This window comes from Ovis aries, chromosome 5, assembly GCF_016772045.2.
Source record: "Ovis aries strain OAR_USU_Benz2616 breed Rambouillet chromosome 5, ARS-UI_Ramb_v3.0, whole genome shotgun sequence".
NCBI classification, from domain to species: domain Eukaryota; kingdom Metazoa; phylum Chordata; class Mammalia; order Artiodactyla; family Bovidae; genus Ovis; species Ovis aries.
Genome location: NC_056058.1, coordinates 48,274,808 through 48,294,970, shown reverse-complemented (window position 1 = coordinate 48,294,970; position 20,163 = coordinate 48,274,808). Strand labels below are relative to the sequence as shown.

Sequence of the window (20,163 nt, the reverse complement as noted above, 5' to 3'; positions counted from 1 at the left end):
CACTCATACACGTCCAGGTACACCCTTTTCGAACCCAGATCTTACCACCACTATCCAGACATAGCATGAAAATGTTAAAGTACTCTTGGCCAATCAGGCTTTTTCAACCACAACGGTGAACTCAATGTGAGATGGGAATTGAGATCTATAACCCCCTTTCGAAGTTACAAAGGAAATAGTCTGTTCAGAGGGAAGACAGAAGGGTGAGTTAAGGGTTCAATAATTTCTTCCTCCCTGTTCTCGGATGCGCTGCCCGCCATACATTAATCTCTGCTTCCTTGCTTCCTCACTGGCAAGTCTTGTGTATGTTTTTAGTGATACCAATCAAGGTACAGTGTATAGTATGTGTAAAATCTCCGAATATACATTTGAAAGGGGACACAGTAAAACTTTCTTCCCACTGGGGAAGTAAAATGAAGGACTGAGATTTATCTTTTTACTCTCTTGTAAACCTTGAATCTTAAAAAATCAAGCTTTTCTATCTGCTAAAACTGAAGACAAAAATTTAAAAAAAGCTCCCTCCATGGAAGTCCTGAATCCAAGAGGGCTTCTCTCTAGGGCCATTTCATTCATAAAAAATCTTTGAGTCAGCCCAAAGCTCCAAAGAAATAAAATGTGATGGTTACCCCTCAGTCAAACACGTTGGCCACATTTGCAAATATGTATCCTAAACTGACTACAGTCTCTGTGTGGATCACAACAAACTGTGGAAAATTCTTAGAGGGGAGTACCAGACCACCTTACCTGTCTCCTGAGAAACCTGTGTGCTGGTCAAGAAGCAACATTAATAGAGACAGGGAAAGACTGACTGGTTCAAAAGGAAAGGAAGAACAAGGCTGTATATTGTCAACCTGCTTATTTAACTTATTTACTGGATGAATCAAGCTGGAATCAACACTGCTGCAAGAAATAATAAAAAAAGAAAAAATAAAACCAAAAAGATTGCTGGGAGAAATATCAATAACCTCAGATATGCAGGTAATACCACTCTAATGGCAGAAAGTGCAGAGGAATTAGAGAGCCTCTTGATGAAGGATAAAGAGTGAAAAAGCTGGCTTGAAACTCAACATTAAAAAAACTAAGACCAGGGACTTCCTTGTGGTCCAGTGGCTGGGACTTCATGCTCCCAATGGAGAGGGCCCAAGTTTGATCCCTAGTCAGGCAACTAGATTCCACATCCCCTAAGACACCTTGCAGTCACAATAAATTAAAAACAAAAACCAAACTAACATCATGGCATCCAGGTCCCATCACTTCATGGCAGATAGAAGGGGGAAAAAGTGGAAGCAGTGACATATTTTCTTGGGCTCAAAAATCACTGTAGGTGACTGTAGCCATGAAACTTAAAAAGATGCTTCCTCTTTGGAAAGGAAGCTATTACAAACCTAGACAGCATGTTAAAAAGCAGAGACATCACTTTGCTGACAAAGGTCCACATAGTCAAACTATGATTTTTCCAGTAGTCACATATGGACATGAGAATTGGACCATAAAGGCTAAGTGCAGAATTGATACTTTAAATTGTGGTGCTGGAGAAGACTCTTGAGAGTCCCTTGGACTGCAAGATCAAGACAGTCAATCCTAAGGAAAATCAACCCTGAATTTTAATTGGAAGGACTAATGCTGAGGCTGAAGCTCCAATACTTTGGCCACCTGATGGGAAAAGCTGACTCATTGGGAATGAAAGAAGGCAAAAGGGGGCTGCAGCAGGTGAGATGGGTAGACAGCATCATTGTTCACGAATTTGAGCAGACTTCGGGAGGTAGCGGAGGGCAGAGGAGCCTGGTATGCTGCAGCCCATGAAGCAGCAGAGTTGAACATGACTTAGCGACTCAACAATCCTAAACCATGGAAAAAGAGCTTGGCTTTCTTGGCTGCTGAACAGCTCTGGGGAGGAAGATGGTGTTTTACTGGTTTATGGAGTATGATTAATTCAAGGAACCTGGAAGGTAATTTATCAACTCGAGGCTAGAAGAGGCATGAACAGAGGAATATAAAACCAAAACAGTTTATAATCTGTAGATGCTGTCTGGATGGTGGTGATGATGATCTGATTGGAAAAGTGTCACAAGAAGGAAGGCTATTAAGTTTGCCAGTGGTAAGACGCTGCAATGGAATCATCAGAGGTCGAGTTTTAAAATGCTACAGAAATTCATGTATTGTTCAGGCACCAACAATTCTAACTTGAGATGGAAGGTGAAGTAGGATGCAGGAATCAGGAGAGGATGGTTATGAACAGGCTCTCACTCTTGAGTTTTCATCAGATGTAAAAATGTATGAATCTTCTGTCTCAAACACTCCACGTATAGATGAAATTGGAAAGATGTAAAGATATTGATAGCTGTTAATAGTCAAAATGGAAAAGCCTATCAATAGGGAATTGATTATGAATTAGGGAATTGAGATGAATTATGGTTAACAGAGTAAGATGTTATTTAAAAATGGCTAGGATAGTATATTCTGTGTATAAAAGCAAAAACTGGCCTGAGGTACAGGGGTCAAATTTGTAGAAAGTTTTAAGTATAAAAAGGCAAAGGTTTTTTAAAAAAGGGTGATATGCACCTACAGATGTACAGAATATATGGGCAGAGGAAATTCCTCCTTTGCAGTGTCAAGCCCTTCCTTGCTGGTTTTGCACATCTTAGCTACTTACAATGAAATGAATCAGACACAACTTGTGCTTGTGAGCAGAATTAGCCACAATTAGGAAAAAGAGTTAGGTTTTCACTAGTTTTTATCGTCTAGTAATGACCATTTAAACTCCAATTCCTTTCCATAGGTTTTTATCCCAAAGCAGATTAAGTGCACACACAGAGCATAAACTGGTGTCTTCCCGATACAAGTGAAGGGGGAGGTATACATATAAAGAACAGACCTTTGGCAGTTGCCAAGGAAGTAGCTGATGAAAAGTGATTTAACAAACCTGGCAAAACTAAGCAAATAGGAATTGGTCCTACTTTTGACAGGTGCAATGACTGAAATTGGAGTATTCTGTCCTTGTCAAAGGTAGGACATTCCTGCTGCTCTTGGTATATTCCATTTGGATCAGGTAATTAAACCTGTATATGAATGGTGCACTATATAAAGCAAGATGGTTCAAAGATTATTAAACCTGTATTTAATGGCTACAATTTTTACTGTTATTGGTGTGAACACCATTTATTTTTTCTCTACTACACATAAAAGACTGCCCTCCTTTCTCTTAATTTTCATGTTCCCTACTGTACATTTGGCTTTACAGAATTCTTTCAATGTATGGAAATTATAAATCGAAGGCCAGGGCTAAAGATAAAGGCTTTAATAAATGTCAATACAGCCTTTAAAAAATTAACCATATATTATCTATCAGTTCTCACGTGGAATTTTCAAGCTATTGTCGCCTGTTATCTTCACATTTCTTCCTAATAACTAGTACCTTAATTGAGCTCTAGCTTCTATCAACTATAGTTAATAATTCAGCAAATTATATCTGGAGTGAAAGTATTTACTTCCATTTTTCCATTCACTTAAAACTTCAGTAAATTAGCTGCTCATTTTATTAATGTCCAAAGCAAAAGATAAAGGGTTCACCAGGGAAAGCAGTATTGAGGGCTCTTGGGTGTCTCCCACTTGTAACTTTAAAACATGCTTCATGAGGGAATCCCAAATATTCTTTTCCAACATTTCCCTTACCTTTAGTACAGTAGCAAAACCTTCAAACAACAATATCTAAATCAGGCATCTGACCACAAGTGCCTAGTAGTAAAGTTCAGCTATAGGTAAATCAATCATTCTAAGTGTGGTCTCTATTCTTAAGACATCGCCATCACCTGGGTAATTTATGGAAAAATGAAAATTATTAAAATCAACCCTACACCCAGTAAATCAGAAATTCTACGAACAGGGCCCAGTAATGTTTAAAATGAAGCTTGCAGGTAATTCTGATACATGCTAACATTTGAGAACCCACTAGTAGAGAAGGCAATGACACCCTACTCCAGTACTCTCGCCTGGAAAATCCCATGGACGGAGGAGCCTGGTAGGCTGCAGTTCATGGGATCACTAAAAGTTGGACATGACTGGGTGACTTTACTTTCTTTTCACTTTCATGCACTGGAGAAGAAAATGGCAACCCAATCCAGTGTTCTTGCCTGGAGAATCCCAGGGACGGGGGAGCCTGGTGGGCTGCCGTCTATGGGGTCGCAGAGTGTCAGACATGACTGAAGTGACTTAACAGCAGCAGCAGCAGTCTTAATTCACAGAAGCATTTTGTTTGTATACCATGTCTCATACCTGACATGCAAAGGATGTGCATCAGTTTGGAGAGGCACTTTAACTCCAGCTTAATGAACAGCTCAGCTCAGGGTCCTGGTTGGAGAATACCTCAAATGCATTGCCCTCAACAGTTGATATTTAGGCTATCCACGGCCATATTCTATGGAAGCCAATACAGCAGTACAGAGCTGCTAACTCCTAGCCTTAGCTTGTATTATCCTAACCAAACTGTGTATACCAATTTTGTCTGATTTAAAAATAATATGCAGCATTCCTACAGATTTCCACTATATACAAGCCTCTTTCATCACAATTTATCCTGTTATTTTCCAGTTCAAAGGCACTAAAAGTACACTGTGAACAAAGTCAGGCAAAAAACAATGTGTATTCTTCCACTTTTATAACCTAACGCTGCCATACTACTTAATAGTCTGTATGTCCTTTTCACCCTAAAGTGAGTCACTTAGTCATGTCCAACTCAGTCCATGTTGTGACCCCATGGACTATACATCCATGGGATTCTCCAGGCCAGAATACTGCAGTGGGTAGAGCTGTTCCCTTCTCCAGGGGATGTTCCCAACCAAGGGATTGAACCCAGGTCTTCCACATTGCAGGCCGATTCTTCAGCTGAGCCACCAGGGGAGCCCAAGAATACTGGAGTGGGTAGCCTATCCCTTCTCCAGTGGATCTTCCTGACCCAGGAATCGAATCGCACTACAGGTGTATTCTTTACCAGCTGAGCTATCACGGAAGCCCTTTTACCCTAAGAAAAAGGGGTAAAAGAATTCAGAGGCTGGATATAAGCTTTAGAAGTTCCTTATAATCTATACCATATAAGAATCTCTAGAAGTACTTAGTCAGTACTCAATAGCCAGAAATCTACATTCCTCATTTACAACTCTAAAGAAAATTATTGGGTTGGTAAGATCGTATGGAAAAACCTGAACAAACTTTTTGGTCAACCATGTGTTTTTAGGATACACACTACTACAGCTAGCCAACTTAAGCCTTACCAGAGTAATTCTCATAGGCCATATTTATTAGCAATGATAAAATAAAATTGTAAAACAAACATCAAGTTTCCTTCACTCAGGATTAACATCTGTATTAAACTAGAAACTAAAATGGGGGTGGGAAAATTTTCTACTTTATAGTTGGTTAAATGAAAAACATTCCTATTAAATAAAGGTTTGTCATAATCTGGGAGATAGCTGTTACAGGTTTATTCATCACTAGCAATTTATGAGAATTTATACTTTCCAAACCCTAGCAAATGAAGATATTAAACATTCTTTTCTACACCTTGGTATATCTAACTAACAAAGTAGGACCTATGAAAAAAAGCTGACAGAAAACAAGGGATGCCATTGTACACAAAATGCTTTGTATATAGCTACTGTTAGTTAACAGTTGGTATTAAAAGCTGGTAATGAGTAAAGGCCAAAATTAAACCGAAGTAAACTGGCAAGGATTTTTTGTGCATGTTACATTAAAGTGTCATTTTCCCCTCAGTGGTAAATCATAAAATTTCTTCGATTTGATACATCCTTTAATAGATCTAAGTGGTTCAAAGAGAATCTCTTAAATTATTTTTTAAATTAAAAACCTGCTTGACAATAATCTCTTAAACCAATTATCCCAACATATTTTGAAAGGCTGATGCAACTAATTCTTGTTATTCCATGTTATTTCCAAGTTTATTGTTAACACTTAGACATGTCTAAACATGAGCTTAGCGTTTTGAACTCCGAAGGTCTGAAAAGACTATGAATAGTCCAATTTTTACTTATGTAACAGGAACAAGAAATCCACCAGCACCAAAAGCTTTAAAACTCAGATTTTTAGTAGCAGTTTTTAGAACACTCTAGATTAAAAATGGAATAATTTGTTAAAGCATGCAAGAAAGTGTAACAGTAAATAAAAACCACAACTGTGACAAATATATTGGTTAACACCTCAAACATGTATAACCAATGAACATGGCCTAGGTTTTTCTTTTTTATTGGTACTCACTTAAGAAACTTGAATCCACAGATATAAGCAGTATATAATATAACCAGAAAGTTACAAGTAAACACAGATTATACATGCAAATTTCTGTTCACAAAGGTCACATATGCAAGTATATGAATTAGAAGCGTGCGTCTAAGATTATGGCCAAACTGTTTTTAAAATGCAGAAATGTAAAATTACATCCTGAAAATACAAAGAGATGGTCTACACACTTCAAAAATCAAATGTTGCTTATACCAGATGATGTATGACAGCTACAGGATTCAAGTGACAAGCAATAAGATCTCAAGAAATTAATACTGGTCAAAGAGAAGGGGAATATTTTTACATTTCACTGAAAATACATTGACTTCTAGAATACGAAATCTAGCAGGAACTTAGGGGAAAAAATTACAAAATCTAAAGCCAATTACTTAATATTTCTTATTATCTAAACAACATGACATTGAAAGAAAACTGCACCTGCATTTTAATTACCAATCTCACATTAGTGAAGTTCTCCATAAATGAAACAAAACCAAAAATGCTTCAAACTCCAAATGAAAAGTCTGCAAGGCTCAGATTAAAATGTGGAATGTTTCAGATGAAAGTAATAAAAATACAATTGGTTTTGTTCTTTATTGAATGGAATCAAAAGTTTTGACATATCTCTGAAGCTTGGAACTACTAAATTTCATTTCTCTGAATGCTTCTACATATCTTTCTTAGTGGTGCAAGTATCTTTAGCATATGAAGTCAGTCTCTACAAAGTATTTCTGTCTGTTACTATTTTGATAAAACAAAAACAATTCTTCATTAACTTAACCGTATATGTATTTTTGCTATAACACTTAACACATGAACAGACATCTATTATCTATTATTTTCCACTAAAACAAAAGAATACAATAGTTTTCTTCTAACTATCAGTACTGTATTTAAAAAAGGTTAACATTTAAAAACAAAGAACCATTATTTTCTTTGAAATCAATAAGCTTCTTGCACATCTCAAGCTTCCTTCTTCTGCCTGCGTTCCTCTGCCAATTTATTCAGAAATTTCTGAAAAGAAAAAGTTACAAGGATTAAGTCACCTTAGTAAAACATAACAAATGGATTAACTACAAAATAAAATATTCTATTGAAGTTTAGGGACCTGAGTCTAATTTAACTATAACCTTGTCAATATTTATAAGATCCAGTTATTCTTATCAAGCAGGTATAAAACTAAACTGGACACCACAGTAAGGCATGGGAAAAGAAACAGTAAAATATGAAAAAGTTACTTCAATGTGCAATTAAGACTAACTTACAGAGATGAGAAAACAAAGACCAAAATACGCACATAGAATAACTGCTGCTACCCCAAGAACTTAAGATTAAATGACATGTATTTATTCAATGCCCCTTCTTCTAAGACAAAAGGACAAAATATTATTAAATTTCTGCTACCACTGAAAATAACCGCTGTCCTTAATACTCTAGCAACTTTATATTATAAATCAGTATTATCTTTTTTAACTTCTACTTTCAAGTTTTCCCTCATCTATTTCAATACTTGGTCCTTAAGCCACTAACTAAAACACCAAACTTCAAAATATCCAAACAGAAATTTGTTATTCTTTATTATGTTGTGCTTTATTAATTTTTCCTTTTACCTGTATATCCTTTTGGTCATAAAACTTCACTGAAGTGTCATTATTAATAAAATAATAATTTAAAGTCAATGTAAAAATCATTAAGTATAAAGGGATATGGCACTTTATAAAGTTGAAAAAGCCTTTATAGTATTTCACTTGACTTTCAGGCCTCCAGTATCTTCCAAATTAGAGAAATTACAGTCTAATAATCATTTGAGAATACTCAAATAACTCTTATACAACAGAATTTGTAACGTTTAAATCTATAAATTTAGAAATTACTGAATTATCATTTAGTTAATAGTGTATTCTAGAAAGAGGTTTAGCAGATGCTTCCAGAGTTCATCAAACTGCTCAAGGCCCATCAATAAAGAATGTTATCAGGATAAAGCGTGCTGGGTCCACAGATGGTACTGGTCCATAAACTTACGTGACTTGTTAGTTTTCACAAAAGAACTCTCCTCTTTTAGATTCAGCCTTACCTTTAATTTCTGATAATGAGGAAGGCTGCTGCAATGAGTATTCTTTGCAACTTCTTCATTTGTATAAAAGAGTGAACACAGCTTACAGTAAAACCCTGTTTTAGGTATCACATAGTCTATACCTAGAACACAAACATACATTCTTACAAATTCAGTAAACTGAAGGTTTTAATAGTGTTCTCAAATCTTTTTTTCCTGTCAATATAATTTGAATGAGTTAACAGTTGTGACATGTCCAATATAGCCTACGCTAAAACAAAGCAAAAACCATGACATCGTTAATAGCTTGTATTTAATTGATGTTTAAGGGCCCACACCTAATTGTTCTCTTAAAAATGTTGAAATAGAACGGTGAACAAAACAAAAAGCAATGTGAAATTCTCAGAAAATTTTATGAGGAGAAAAAAGAACATATTATGGAATGGTAACAAAAAGAGGAAAAAAGAATGCTTCAAGTAAGATTTACAAATTGTTCTGCGTAGAACTTCATGTTATCAGAGTTTATGTAAGACCAATTTAAAAAAATCTTATAGGAAGAGTTTGGGGAGGGTGAAGGGGAACAACAAAGCCTTAAATCTCACCAACAGGAACATTGGGTTGATATGGTCCAATTCTATACTCATCTGGGATTGTATAGTCCTCCTTGTTTTCATCACTTTGGCCATCTGCGTTTTCACTTGTATCTTTGTTGGGATCATCGGCGTTCTCAGCAGATTCAGCACCTGGCTCTGTATTTTCCTCATTTTTAATTCCATTTTCCAACGCTGCTTCATTTTCTTGGTCAAGTTCCTCGATCTTGTCCACCTTAATTTCAACCAAACCATCATCATTTTTGTCACCAGATTTAAATGCCATGCCCGATTTACGAAGTTTCTGAAGTTCCGAATCTTCCTCATCACCAACCTCATCTAGAGTGACAAAACCTTCCATATTCCCTGGGAAACGACGCTGTTAAGAAAGACAAATTTACTCTGCAACAATTATCCTGCAGTATCCCTTCCATTTGCTTTACTTGAAGGGAAAGGGATAGCGTCTTTGCCTTCATTTTCTCAAAAAAAAAAAAAAAAAAAAAAGGTGGGGGGGAACTTTTCTTTCTCTCCCCCCAAATTTACTAGTCTAAAAAAAAAAAACCTTAGCTTGTTTTAAAACTAAGTAATCCAAGGCTTCCCTTATACAAAGAGCAGAAAATAAATATGAGGACATTAATACTCTATACTTTGAGACATATTATGCTGCAAGATAATCAGAGAGCTGATTTCATGAAGTATCGATAAGCTGAATGATGTCCTTCAAAGAAGGTTATCTTATGGTGCAACTCTTTTTGTTACAGAACAGTCTAAAATACCACTGTGGTTTAAAAATTAAGCTCTGGAACATAACTGCTTAGGTTTAATTCTTGGCTCTGCCATTTATAAAAGCAGTATGACCACAATCTACTGAATTTTAACATGACTCAATTTCCTCATTCATGAAATATGGATAACAAGCATCTGTGGCATAAGGTTATTGTAAGAATCAGTTAATTAGCACACACAAAGAGATTAGGAAAATTGATGGCACATAATAAATGCTCAATAATTATCAGCTCTTAAGAGCACAAATCTAGTACTACATAACTATTACCTATTTCAGCCAGAAAACCTCAAGGATAACTTATTTGATCAAGCCATCAAAATCTAGAGGTAAATACTAAGTTTTCTGGTAGTTGAGTATATCTTAGAAGGAATGAATGACAGAGGATTATAATAATCTCATTTCAAGACTCATTTATCTTATGGAGTTCTAAAGGCATTGTAATGCTCTCATCTTTAATGGAGATAGTCAATTATACCATTGGTCTTCTGATTTACTATTTTTCTACCACGTATATATTTTTATATTGCTATTTGCCTTACTTTAAATATGTGACATGTGTTCTAAGAAAAAATGTTTTAAAACCTATTGAAGTATCTAATCAAGGTTACATTTCTATAATAGGAAAATTCCTCAAGTTCTACCATTTTTGACACAACGTTTTAAGTGTCCTGGGTCAGTTACCCCTGGGTCAGGTCAGTTAACTTACTGTAAAATCCATACCCCATGTTTCAAAAAACAAGTTGGACTATACATAAAGGCTGCCTACTACTATTTACACATTACCACTACCAAACAGAATCATATACAGCTTTAAGTCTTTCTCCTTTGTTACTAAAAAGTTCTCTTTGTGAATTGACATTTTCCTATTGCAGTTTAGTCCTATTCAATCTATGTATTGCAGAGTTTAGATTTCAATTTTTTTAGTGATTCCTTTCTATTTCTTCCTAATGTGAGTGACTGATTCTATTAAATGTGACCCTAAGATAAATAATTTGAAACACTGATCTAGTTTTCTACTGAAACAAGTCAACATAAAACCTTCATTTACCTTTTTAAGCTTTTTCTTTGCAGCTCCAGAAGCACTGGCATTTGCATCTTTTTTCACAGCTTTGTCTGAAGGTTCTTTCTTCCCATCAGATGCCACATCCCCTAAATTAGCAAGATCTGTTTCATCTCCCACTGAACTGCCACTTTCTAGCAGTGCTGCTGCTTCTTCTTCATCTACAAGTAGCTCATCTTCAGATTCAAGAAGCATGTTAGGCTCTTGTTCTGCCTGGTCATCCTTTGTATCTTTTTCACCATCTTCACCTGACTTCTCTTCTTGTTCTTTACCTTCAGCAGTACTTTCAGTCTTCTGAGAACCATCAGTTTTGGATTTCTTATCACTTGGAGATTCTTTGCCATCTGGAGAGTAAGATCTTTTCCTGAAACCAAAACATACACCTGAATTAATTCTACCGAGTTGGAAAACGAAGGTTTAATATATTAGTGTATACAGACACACACAAACACAAAGAAATTACCGTGATTTATCTTTTTTGAGTAAGTCAATCCCTCTGTTGGGAATCTAAAAGACAAAATTTCACCAGTTACATAAATGTATTAGATTTCATACTTAATTATCCCAATTAACTAATAAACGATGACCATCCTTTATATATCAACTAACCTTATTTAAACCATACCCAAGAATGTAAGCTGCTCTAACATTATTCATTACATCAACATTTCAAGAGCAGTGAATAATAATTTTGTTAAAGCTTTACAAATAAAACTTTAAGTAAAACAGATAAAAATAAAGATGCTTTATACAGACATCAGTTTAAAAACTTCTGCATTAATGAAGACAAGAAAAAGAGAAAAGATTACTCTCTTTCAATAACTAAATCCTATACATGTATTAATTATTTACTTATTTCTGGTCATGATGCTGTGCTCTGGCTTTCTCCAGTTGCAGTGAGTGGGGCTACTCTTCGTTGAAGTGCTTGGACCTCTCACTGTTACAGAGCATGGCTAGAACACAGCTCAGTAGTTGTGCACAGAAGGGATCGTCCCAGATCAAGGATTGAATCTGTGTCCCCCACACCTCCTAAATCCTACATTCTTAGCATGTAAAAATTTATAAAAATGTCATGCCTTGAAAAGCTGAAAATAAGCTTTATAAAGAACCTGAATCAAACACTACATACCCTGAGTACCAATTTTTTGTATTTTTCAGACAGGTCAACTTTTACACATCTCCCTTGAAACCAAAGGGCCTTTTTCAAACAGTGGTCAACCATTGCCATTGCATCTTCTCTGGTCTCCATCTCAATAAAGGCCTGGGGCAAGAAAAACAAACAAAAAAAAGAACAAAAAATTTATTAGAAAGTAAAAGTCTACAAACTCATGAAGCTCCAAAAAGATTAAAGAAAAGATGCCCTACTTACAATTTTAAAAATGAAATGTAAGTATGAAATAAATTAATCCATCAATTAATTAAATTCACATAATTTGAAGTCTAATATCCAGTGTTTATAAAGCTCTTAGAATGCTAGTATGATTGTATATGAGTATTATTTTTTGAAGAGCATTTGGCACCGTCAAAGAAAAGAAAGCAAGTATCAGGATTCACAACTTCAATTATATGCATAAAGTCACATGCCACAAAATCCACAGCAGCATTAATGGCACAGCCAAAGAACTAGCATCTCTAATATCCATTAATTAAAGAAATTAAATTTATCACCGTTCACTCAATGGAATCATGTGTAAAGTGGAAAGTAACATTTTAATATAATCCCATTTGAAGTAAAGGGGGAAACTATACTTATATACACAAAGGAAGATCTTTGGAGGCAAATTCCGGAAATAATACTAGCCAAACTAGAGAAAAAGATCTTTACTTTTCACTTTATTTACTCAATATTCTTAAATATCTACTATGACTTTATGATAAGAAAGAACCAATCCCCTTTGGCCACCAAATTACTCCCCCACCCCTTCACTAAAAATGAGGATGTTAAAAAACAAAAACTTAAAATTTAAAAAACACTTTGGGAAATAATCTTTTTCAAAACCTTTACATGTATATTACCTGACTTTTCATCCTCATCAGTATATAATTCTTTATTTTCCCATAAGGCTCAGCCAGCTTGAGGACAGCACTGTCAGAATAGCCAGAATGAGGTAAGTTGCTGAGATGTATCACCCGTCCAAGCTCTTGTTTTTGATCAAACTTCTGGTCTGGCTTCCCCTCAGGTTTCTTTAATACACAGGAGGGAAAAAAACAAAAAACACAGGAAATCAAATGTTAAGTATGCCATAATTATTAGTCAAGATTATCCTAGATACTAGCAACAATTTTAAATAGCTGTAAGTTAGTAAGTATTAAAATGATACACTAACTGGTGATACAAATCTGGAGAAATAGAGATTGTTTACCTTTATTCTCTTATACTTCTGGGATAAATGAACTCTCACTGGCTTGCCAAATACTAATGCTGGGGTGGTTGTGTAATAATCCACTGCAGCCTGAGCATCTTCTGTGGTTGCCATTTCAATAAATGCCTAAAATTGAAAAAAATATATATATACATTTCAAAAAATCAACCCAATTCCACAGTCCAAAGTCTTTCCAAAAATATTTAATCATAATATAGAAAGCATTTTCAAGAACCTGAGAGAAAAAAAAAAACCCTCTAATTTCCTATTTTATTAAAGATCATCTCAGACTTTATTACTTTCATGACACTAACACTATCATTTATTATGTACTGAATTTGAAACAATAATTTGGCACCATTCAGGTAAAAGTTTGAAATGTTTTTCCAAATAATTATGTTTATATAGTCCTTACTGTGGCAGTAGTATAATAAAGACAATGTAACTGCTTAAGAAACACAATTTATAAAGTTACCAACAATCTATTAGTACTAGAATTTATTACTGATTAGTTCAACTATTGGCCCTTTCTGTCATTACATTCCACATTGATGATTAAGCTAACATTTTTTATAATACAAAATAATATATTCTCTTTAGGATATACTTTAGTGATGAATAAATACTACACACTTAACTCATACCTCATTAATTTTATTTAGAATAAGATGATTTGAAATAACTCCAAATGGTTCCACCAGCTGTAATAGTTGATATCTCAAGTTTTTCCCTCGCTGGAAATCCATGATGTGAACAACTCGGCTAGTTTCCTATTAGTTAGGAAAAAACCAAGTTAGTAAATAAATTTCTTTAGAAGCAATATGAAATAATAAAAACAAAGTTTTAGCTCTTATCAGAGTCACATATAAAAGCCTGTTGGTTTTCAAACTAAAACAATCTTTCTGTAATAAGGACTACAACACAGATTCAATTAGCAATGATTCAAGTCAAATCACATTTCCCCAAAGAGCTAATAAAGTTAATGCAGCCAATATAGTAAAAGCAAGAGCTTTATTACTGACCACTCTGCCTTTCTGCATGTGTCTTGGTCCTTGCAGGTTTCCATTTCCAGCACCTTTATGGGGAAAAAGTATATTTTTACTCTTAAATTAAGTATATTTGCCCTACCAGACTATTTTAATTGACAAACAGACATCTCTCCAACAGCAAAAGGACATCACAAGTAACATGAGTATCATGTATTCTCATGAAATGTCATCTTTGAGTTACATTTCAATGACACTTCTTTTGCCTAAAATCACTGCATTTAATCTTTATGATAAAAGCTCTTAGGGAAAGGTAACATGAATTTTATAATCACCCAGATTTCCTCTTGGTCCAACTGCTGGTCCCCCAAGATGAAATGATGGGGGTGGAGGTCCCAGAATTCCTGGTGCTGGGTTTGTAGACTGCTGCAACATGAATGGATCACCCCTGGGAATGTGAAAACATAAAATACAAAGCATGATAAAGAAGTCCATCAAAAATAACTTAAATTTACTGTTAAAACACTCCTTGTATGACTATGATTCCAATATTTGGGGGCATTTATGCATGAAGTAACTAGGGGAAAATCTATGATAAAAAACAAAAATTACTACATAAAATAGTTTCTAAAAATTCTTTCACCCATGGTGACTTTTAACAAACTCATATTAAATAAAGAAATTAAGAAAATATTGTTTATGAAATGTGAAAAATTTAACCTGAATTCCTTACATTGATCTCCTTTACAAACAACAGCTTAAAAAATTTAACTTACATTGTGTGTCCTGTATCAGTGTCAGGATTCCATTCTGGGTAGCTTTAAAAAGACCAGAAAATTAACTTTAAAATAAAACTGCTCTTTTCACAAAGTAGCCTTGTTTGGCCTTTAAAATAGATTTATTAGTAAAGTTATACAGCAGTATAAGTGTTAGAAATATTACTGTTTAAAACATGTCATATAGATACTTCCAAAGGAAAATTTCAAATTAATCCAAATAAAGGAGAATTGACTTGCTCTGTACTGCTTAAAAATGTTAAGTAATGCATATTACAATTAAAATAGTCCCTTATCTGTTTTTTTCTTGGGGCTCGGGCAGCGGTTCAGGAAGGATCACAGGACTCGTGGAATCTTAGTGCCCTGACCAGAGATTGAACCCTGCCTGGCCCACGGCACTGAAAAAGTACATGGAGTCATAACCACTGAGCCGCCAGGAATTCCCTACATTTGTTAATTCACAAAGAGAAGTGCTATATGAGGGACTGGAAATGTGGGTTATATAGGGAAACAAAGATTGACCACAGATATTTTTTTCCCTCCAACATTAAAAATGAAGAGCTGAGTTGAGTTCTGGCACTAGACAGAAAGGATAGCCATAGCACGGTGTATGTGAAAATGGCCACCCCAGTGAACAATGGGTGGGTTTCATGTTGTTTAGGTAGGGAGATTCTTTACAAATTCTATCCTAGCAGCTTAAACTCCATCACAAGTGTCTCAAAAGCAAAAAATATATCCTGAAGGGTTTTGCTTTAAAACTTGTTACTTCTAGTATAACTTCCCCCTTTTCTTCAAGGAAAATAAATATTTTCTTTATTCTTAGAGCATATATTATTATTGAAAATGCTCTTATGAATCTATTCTATTGTATCAATGGCTATCTTTAGGTCTCTTAAAAATTCTTTCTATTTTAAATAACAAACTATCACTATCACTTCATCTTAATAGTCCATATACAATTCCACACCTAAACATTGTTTGTAACTGGCATTGCCTAGACAGTGTCAACTATTCAGTAATAACAATGTGGATATTACAAGTAAACGATGAATTCCCCAAAACCAATCAACGGCTGTTTCTGACACAGTTAACTGATGCTTTAAAGGTATTTCAAACTCCTACATTTCAAGAAGAAGCTGGCATCGACGACTGTGACTTGCTCCATTGATATGTTGACTCCACTCCTGTAGCAAAGTAAATTAGTAGAATTAACAAAACTAAAACTAAGATTTCTTTGCAACCATTCAAACTCTAGGATGTTAATCTATATGTCTATATGCAATTATCATAAACTGAACACCTGACCATTCACTAATCACACTTATTTAAAACCATTTCTCTGAATCCTTGTAGCTTCATCCTGCCCTCAAATACGCCATGCACATTCTTGGAAAAACTGGTAACTTGGTTAACAAACTAACAGACCTGACAGGGAAAAGATAGAGTTAATAAAGATGAAGAGTAGTAACTGACTTTGAGATCAGCAGGTATATTAATTTCTGCTGTAGACAAAACTGAAGTTTTATTCACATATTATTAGAATTGCTTTCACAGAACTGATAAAATATCCATGCTTATATCACTTTTTAAGAAAACATATACTGTAAGTATGAATAATTAGTTAAAATAGTATCTTTAATTTCATCCAGCCTTTGAGGTATGTTGCAAGTGGACTATAGCCACAGAAAGTTAATTCAACAGGAGTGACTTTTCTAGGAAACACTCCCCAATTTAACAAAAACCTAAGTTCCCATTTTATTTCCCAAAATTAGAGAAGTAAATTTCAGGAATGTCCATTTCTAAATTTTAGGAAGGAAAACATTTTATTTCTTCAATATTTGCTTTATGATTATTTTAAATTTTGAAGGGATTACTTTTTCCTTTACTTTATTCAAATAAACTATCCTTTCTTTAAAAATCCACATGTAAATGTTTAGCATTTTAGGCAATATAAAAAGAAGAGTTAGGAAAAGTAGGCTTTGCTGCCAGACTGCTTAGGTTCAATTCCCAAGGTACCACTTACTAGATGTGAATCCTTGGTACAAGTTATTTAAAAACACTGTGGTTCAGTATCTTTCTAGGGTTTTGTGGAAAGTAAATGAATAATAAAGGTAACCTGTTTATTGGAACACTACCAGGCACATAAGAAGTGCTAATAATAAAAAACTTTTTAATTAAAAAGGAAGAAAAGCAACTATTATTACACTGCTTATAAAACTATCTTGTTTTACAATCCCCACTTTACAAGTATTATTGTTTCACAAATCCTCACAAAATAAGGCAACTTTTCCAAGACTCATACTACCTGAAACATTAGAAAGTCCTTAAAAGGGAGTCTCACTTAGAGCTGAACTAAAGGAACCAAATTACAAGAGATACCATTCTGAAGTTTTAAAAAGTTAATTTATAAATGGAATATAATTTTTAAAAACTTACAGCCTGAATGTTTACACACATTTCTTTGCCCTAAATTAACTAAAATTCTGCGAATGAGGTAAAATGGAACATTTCAACAGAATGGTACTTCTAAGAACTTGGGGAGCTATCTTTCAAAGTTAGATTGTCTTTATGGCTAACAGTTAAGGAACTGGAAGAGATCTGTCCAGCTGCCTCTATAACCAACTGTTTGGGGTATAAAAACTTTCTATTTGCAAAGCAACAGACCACTGACTTGTTGGAAGCCACTTTAAAAATGGCTGTAATCAAGAGGCACCATAGGCAAAGTTCACAAAATTCAGAAGCGGGATTAAACAAATATGTTAACCAAGAATTTTCTTAATGAAAAGTATTCAGATTTAACATAACCTTGAGAAACAGTGTGTTCAGAGAGGAGTAAAAGTTACCCTATTAGGCATGCTTCTAATTAATAGGAGATGGTAAAACTATCTAGTTGACCAGAAGTTATTTATATCCAATCCCCCATGATCTTTAAGGGGTCAAACTTTTGAAAGTGGCTGGTCTTACAAAGTACTAGAAGGAAAATCAAGATCAAAGAATCAGTTATACCTCCCAAACCCACCCACTACTAATCTGCTCTACCATAATGGTTTTTTTTTAAAAAATCTGTATCCTTGGATTCTACATTGAGACAACACTCAGATTAATAAAGAATAAGGATTCACTTTTTGAATTCAGAAGTTCTGCAGGAAAAACTACATTCACCTTAATGTCATTGAGATACCTAAATTATATAAAGAAAGGATAATTTGGAGAAGCACATGTGGAATGGCAAAATGAAGTTAAGAATAACTTAAGGGCTTCTAGAAAACTAAAAAGAAAAACATGAACCCAAGTGACAAGACAGCGGAAGGGCTGTAGTGGCCAGTTTTCTTTAAGTGAAAGGAATTTTGAGGCAAGTTTGAGGCTGTGCAGAAAAGCAACTTGATGTTCTAAAATGACCTAGAAAGAAATAAAAGTAACATCATCACTGAAAGTTACTTAAAATAATCAAAACTAATGACAGATGTTTTTCCCCTAAAAGACTATTCATACTAAGAAGAAGTTTTGATCATGTAAGTTATTTAATGTTACCACTAAGTGAAAAGAACAGATTTTCCAAGTTATGCAGCAATACCAGAGAGCAGGATTAAATGTTTTAAAATTTTTCATTATCTATTTTCACAAGAATTTTCTCTAAACTCAGTGATTCTATCAGCTATAAATTAAAAAGATCCCTACCAAAAGCGAACATTTTTTTTTTTCAATAATGAAGACACCTAGAAAACATTAGCTATGTTAAGGAAACTATATTAAGAGAACCCAGGTGTTAAAACTTCTTAAAATCGGTACAATTTATAAATACCACAAATTTTGAAAATCAAAGGGCCTCTAAAGTAACTGTTTCTAAATTTGTTAGAGTACATGCAGTTTTACAGAGTAAAAGTATCTCTTTACTAGGTAAGATACCTTACTCTTGAATCCAAAGTTTCAAATATTCAAAAATGTTCTTTGGCCAATTTAGATCCGTTTATTATCATTATTTATTAACTGTTCAGGAACTATAAGGTAATAACATCTGGACAAAAAAGAATAATATACAAAAATAGGAACTTTTTCTGATTCAAGTCCTTCTTGATTTCCTTTTGTGTTCCTTTACTGAATTGTTTTCCTGTATGTAAGTGGCAACATTAAGTTACTGCTCAAAGTCAGGATGAAGAGGCTTCCAACAGTGGCTTTTAATTTATGATGACTCCAGTAGCAAAGATTAAGTCCCTTACAATCATTTTCATTTGAGACACTGTAACTAGCTATCTTCCTTGGAATTTACAGAGAACCTATTTGAGAATATTTCTCATACTGTCATTTCTGCAAGCAGACATGAAGTAACAAAAGATATTTGGAGTCACCAGAGTTTAACGGATCTTTTCATTAAATCAATTCATACCAGATCTAAACCTTCAAGTTGAATACTGAACAAAAACTAAATTCCATTATATACTAAGTGTATCCAACAAATTTGAAAAATAGAAAATACCAAAATATCTACTAAATACAATTCCCTAACTTTTATGAGTTTGTGGTTCCATGTCTTACATTAAAATTAATCTATGAATGTAAATTTACCATTTGAAGTTATTTTGACATGGATTGAAGAATAAAATATTCTTGTGTACCTAAACTATTACTTTGAAGATTTTTGTATTATAGATATATATACATGTATTTTTAGCTAGAAATCACTCTTAAAAAGATATTTTTCAAAATACTCTAAATTTAAACAATATAAGAAGTCTCTTAATTATCCGAGACAAAAATACTGAGATCTAAACACAGAAAAGGGGTTGATTGGTAAGACTTTTAAAAAGATTAAAAACAAAATCTCTAATGACTTACATGATTTAGTTTACTCAAAAATCAACTTACTTAAAAATGCATTTAAAGGGATAGATATGAAAAGAAAATGACCCTTCCAGATGTTACTGTGAAGAAAAAACCCTGTAACAGCAACCATCAAATCAGTTTCATGGCAGTAACATGTTCCAATTAAGTACAGCACATCAGGAAAAATGGATGGTCAGATTACAGATCAAGCCAGTGGACTGCTACAATGCTGACTTTAAGTCAACCGCACTGTATTTTGTTTTGGGAAAAAAACAGTGCGAATGATTAGCACTGAAAACGTTGAAAGAGAAAGGACAATATATTTAAAAGGGCATTTTGAAAAAGTTCCCATTTTGCCAGATGTGATAATTAAAGCAAAGGAGAATCAGGTTTTTTTTTTTTCTTCAAATGAGTATACCAGAAGTCTAAGTCAGAA

The 20,163-nt window shown here is 34.2% G+C and overlaps 1 protein-coding gene across 18 annotated transcripts in view; it reads right to left on the bottom strand.

Moving 5' to 3' along the window:
* Window positions 1–6,243: 6,243 nt before the first annotated feature.
* MATR3 (matrin 3) overlaps window positions 6,244–20,163 on the bottom strand; it is a 38,370-nt gene continuing 24,450 nt past the window's right edge. For 8 of the 18 annotated variants that reach the window (XM_060415828.1, XM_042250931.2, XM_060415827.1 and 5 more), the window contains 13 exons: window positions 16,029–16,090; window positions 14,907–14,948; window positions 14,466–14,578; window positions 14,167–14,219; window positions 13,789–13,914; window positions 13,145–13,270; window positions 12,798–12,965; window positions 11,911–12,042; window positions 11,245–11,288; window positions 10,770–11,145; window positions 8,947–9,313; window positions 8,366–8,487; window positions 6,244–7,305 (listed from right to left, as the gene is read on the bottom strand). In XM_060415828.1, coding sequence (XP_060271811.1) covers window positions 7,255–7,305; window positions 8,366–8,487; window positions 8,947–9,313; window positions 10,770–11,145; window positions 11,245–11,288; window positions 11,911–12,042; window positions 12,798–12,965; window positions 13,145–13,270; window positions 13,789–13,914; window positions 14,167–14,219; window positions 14,466–14,578; window positions 14,907–14,948; window positions 16,029–16,090 — 1,782 coding nt within the window. In that variant the 3' untranslated portion in view covers window positions 6,244–7,254. The remainder of the gene's footprint in view (window positions 7,306–8,365; window positions 8,488–8,946; window positions 9,314–10,769; window positions 11,146–11,244; window positions 11,289–11,910; window positions 12,043–12,797; window positions 12,966–13,144; window positions 13,271–13,788; window positions 13,915–14,166; window positions 14,220–14,465; window positions 14,579–14,906; window positions 14,949–16,028; window positions 16,091–20,163) is intronic. The other 10 variants (XM_060415830.1, XM_042250935.2, XM_042250934.2 and 7 more) reach the window with 3 other exon arrangements.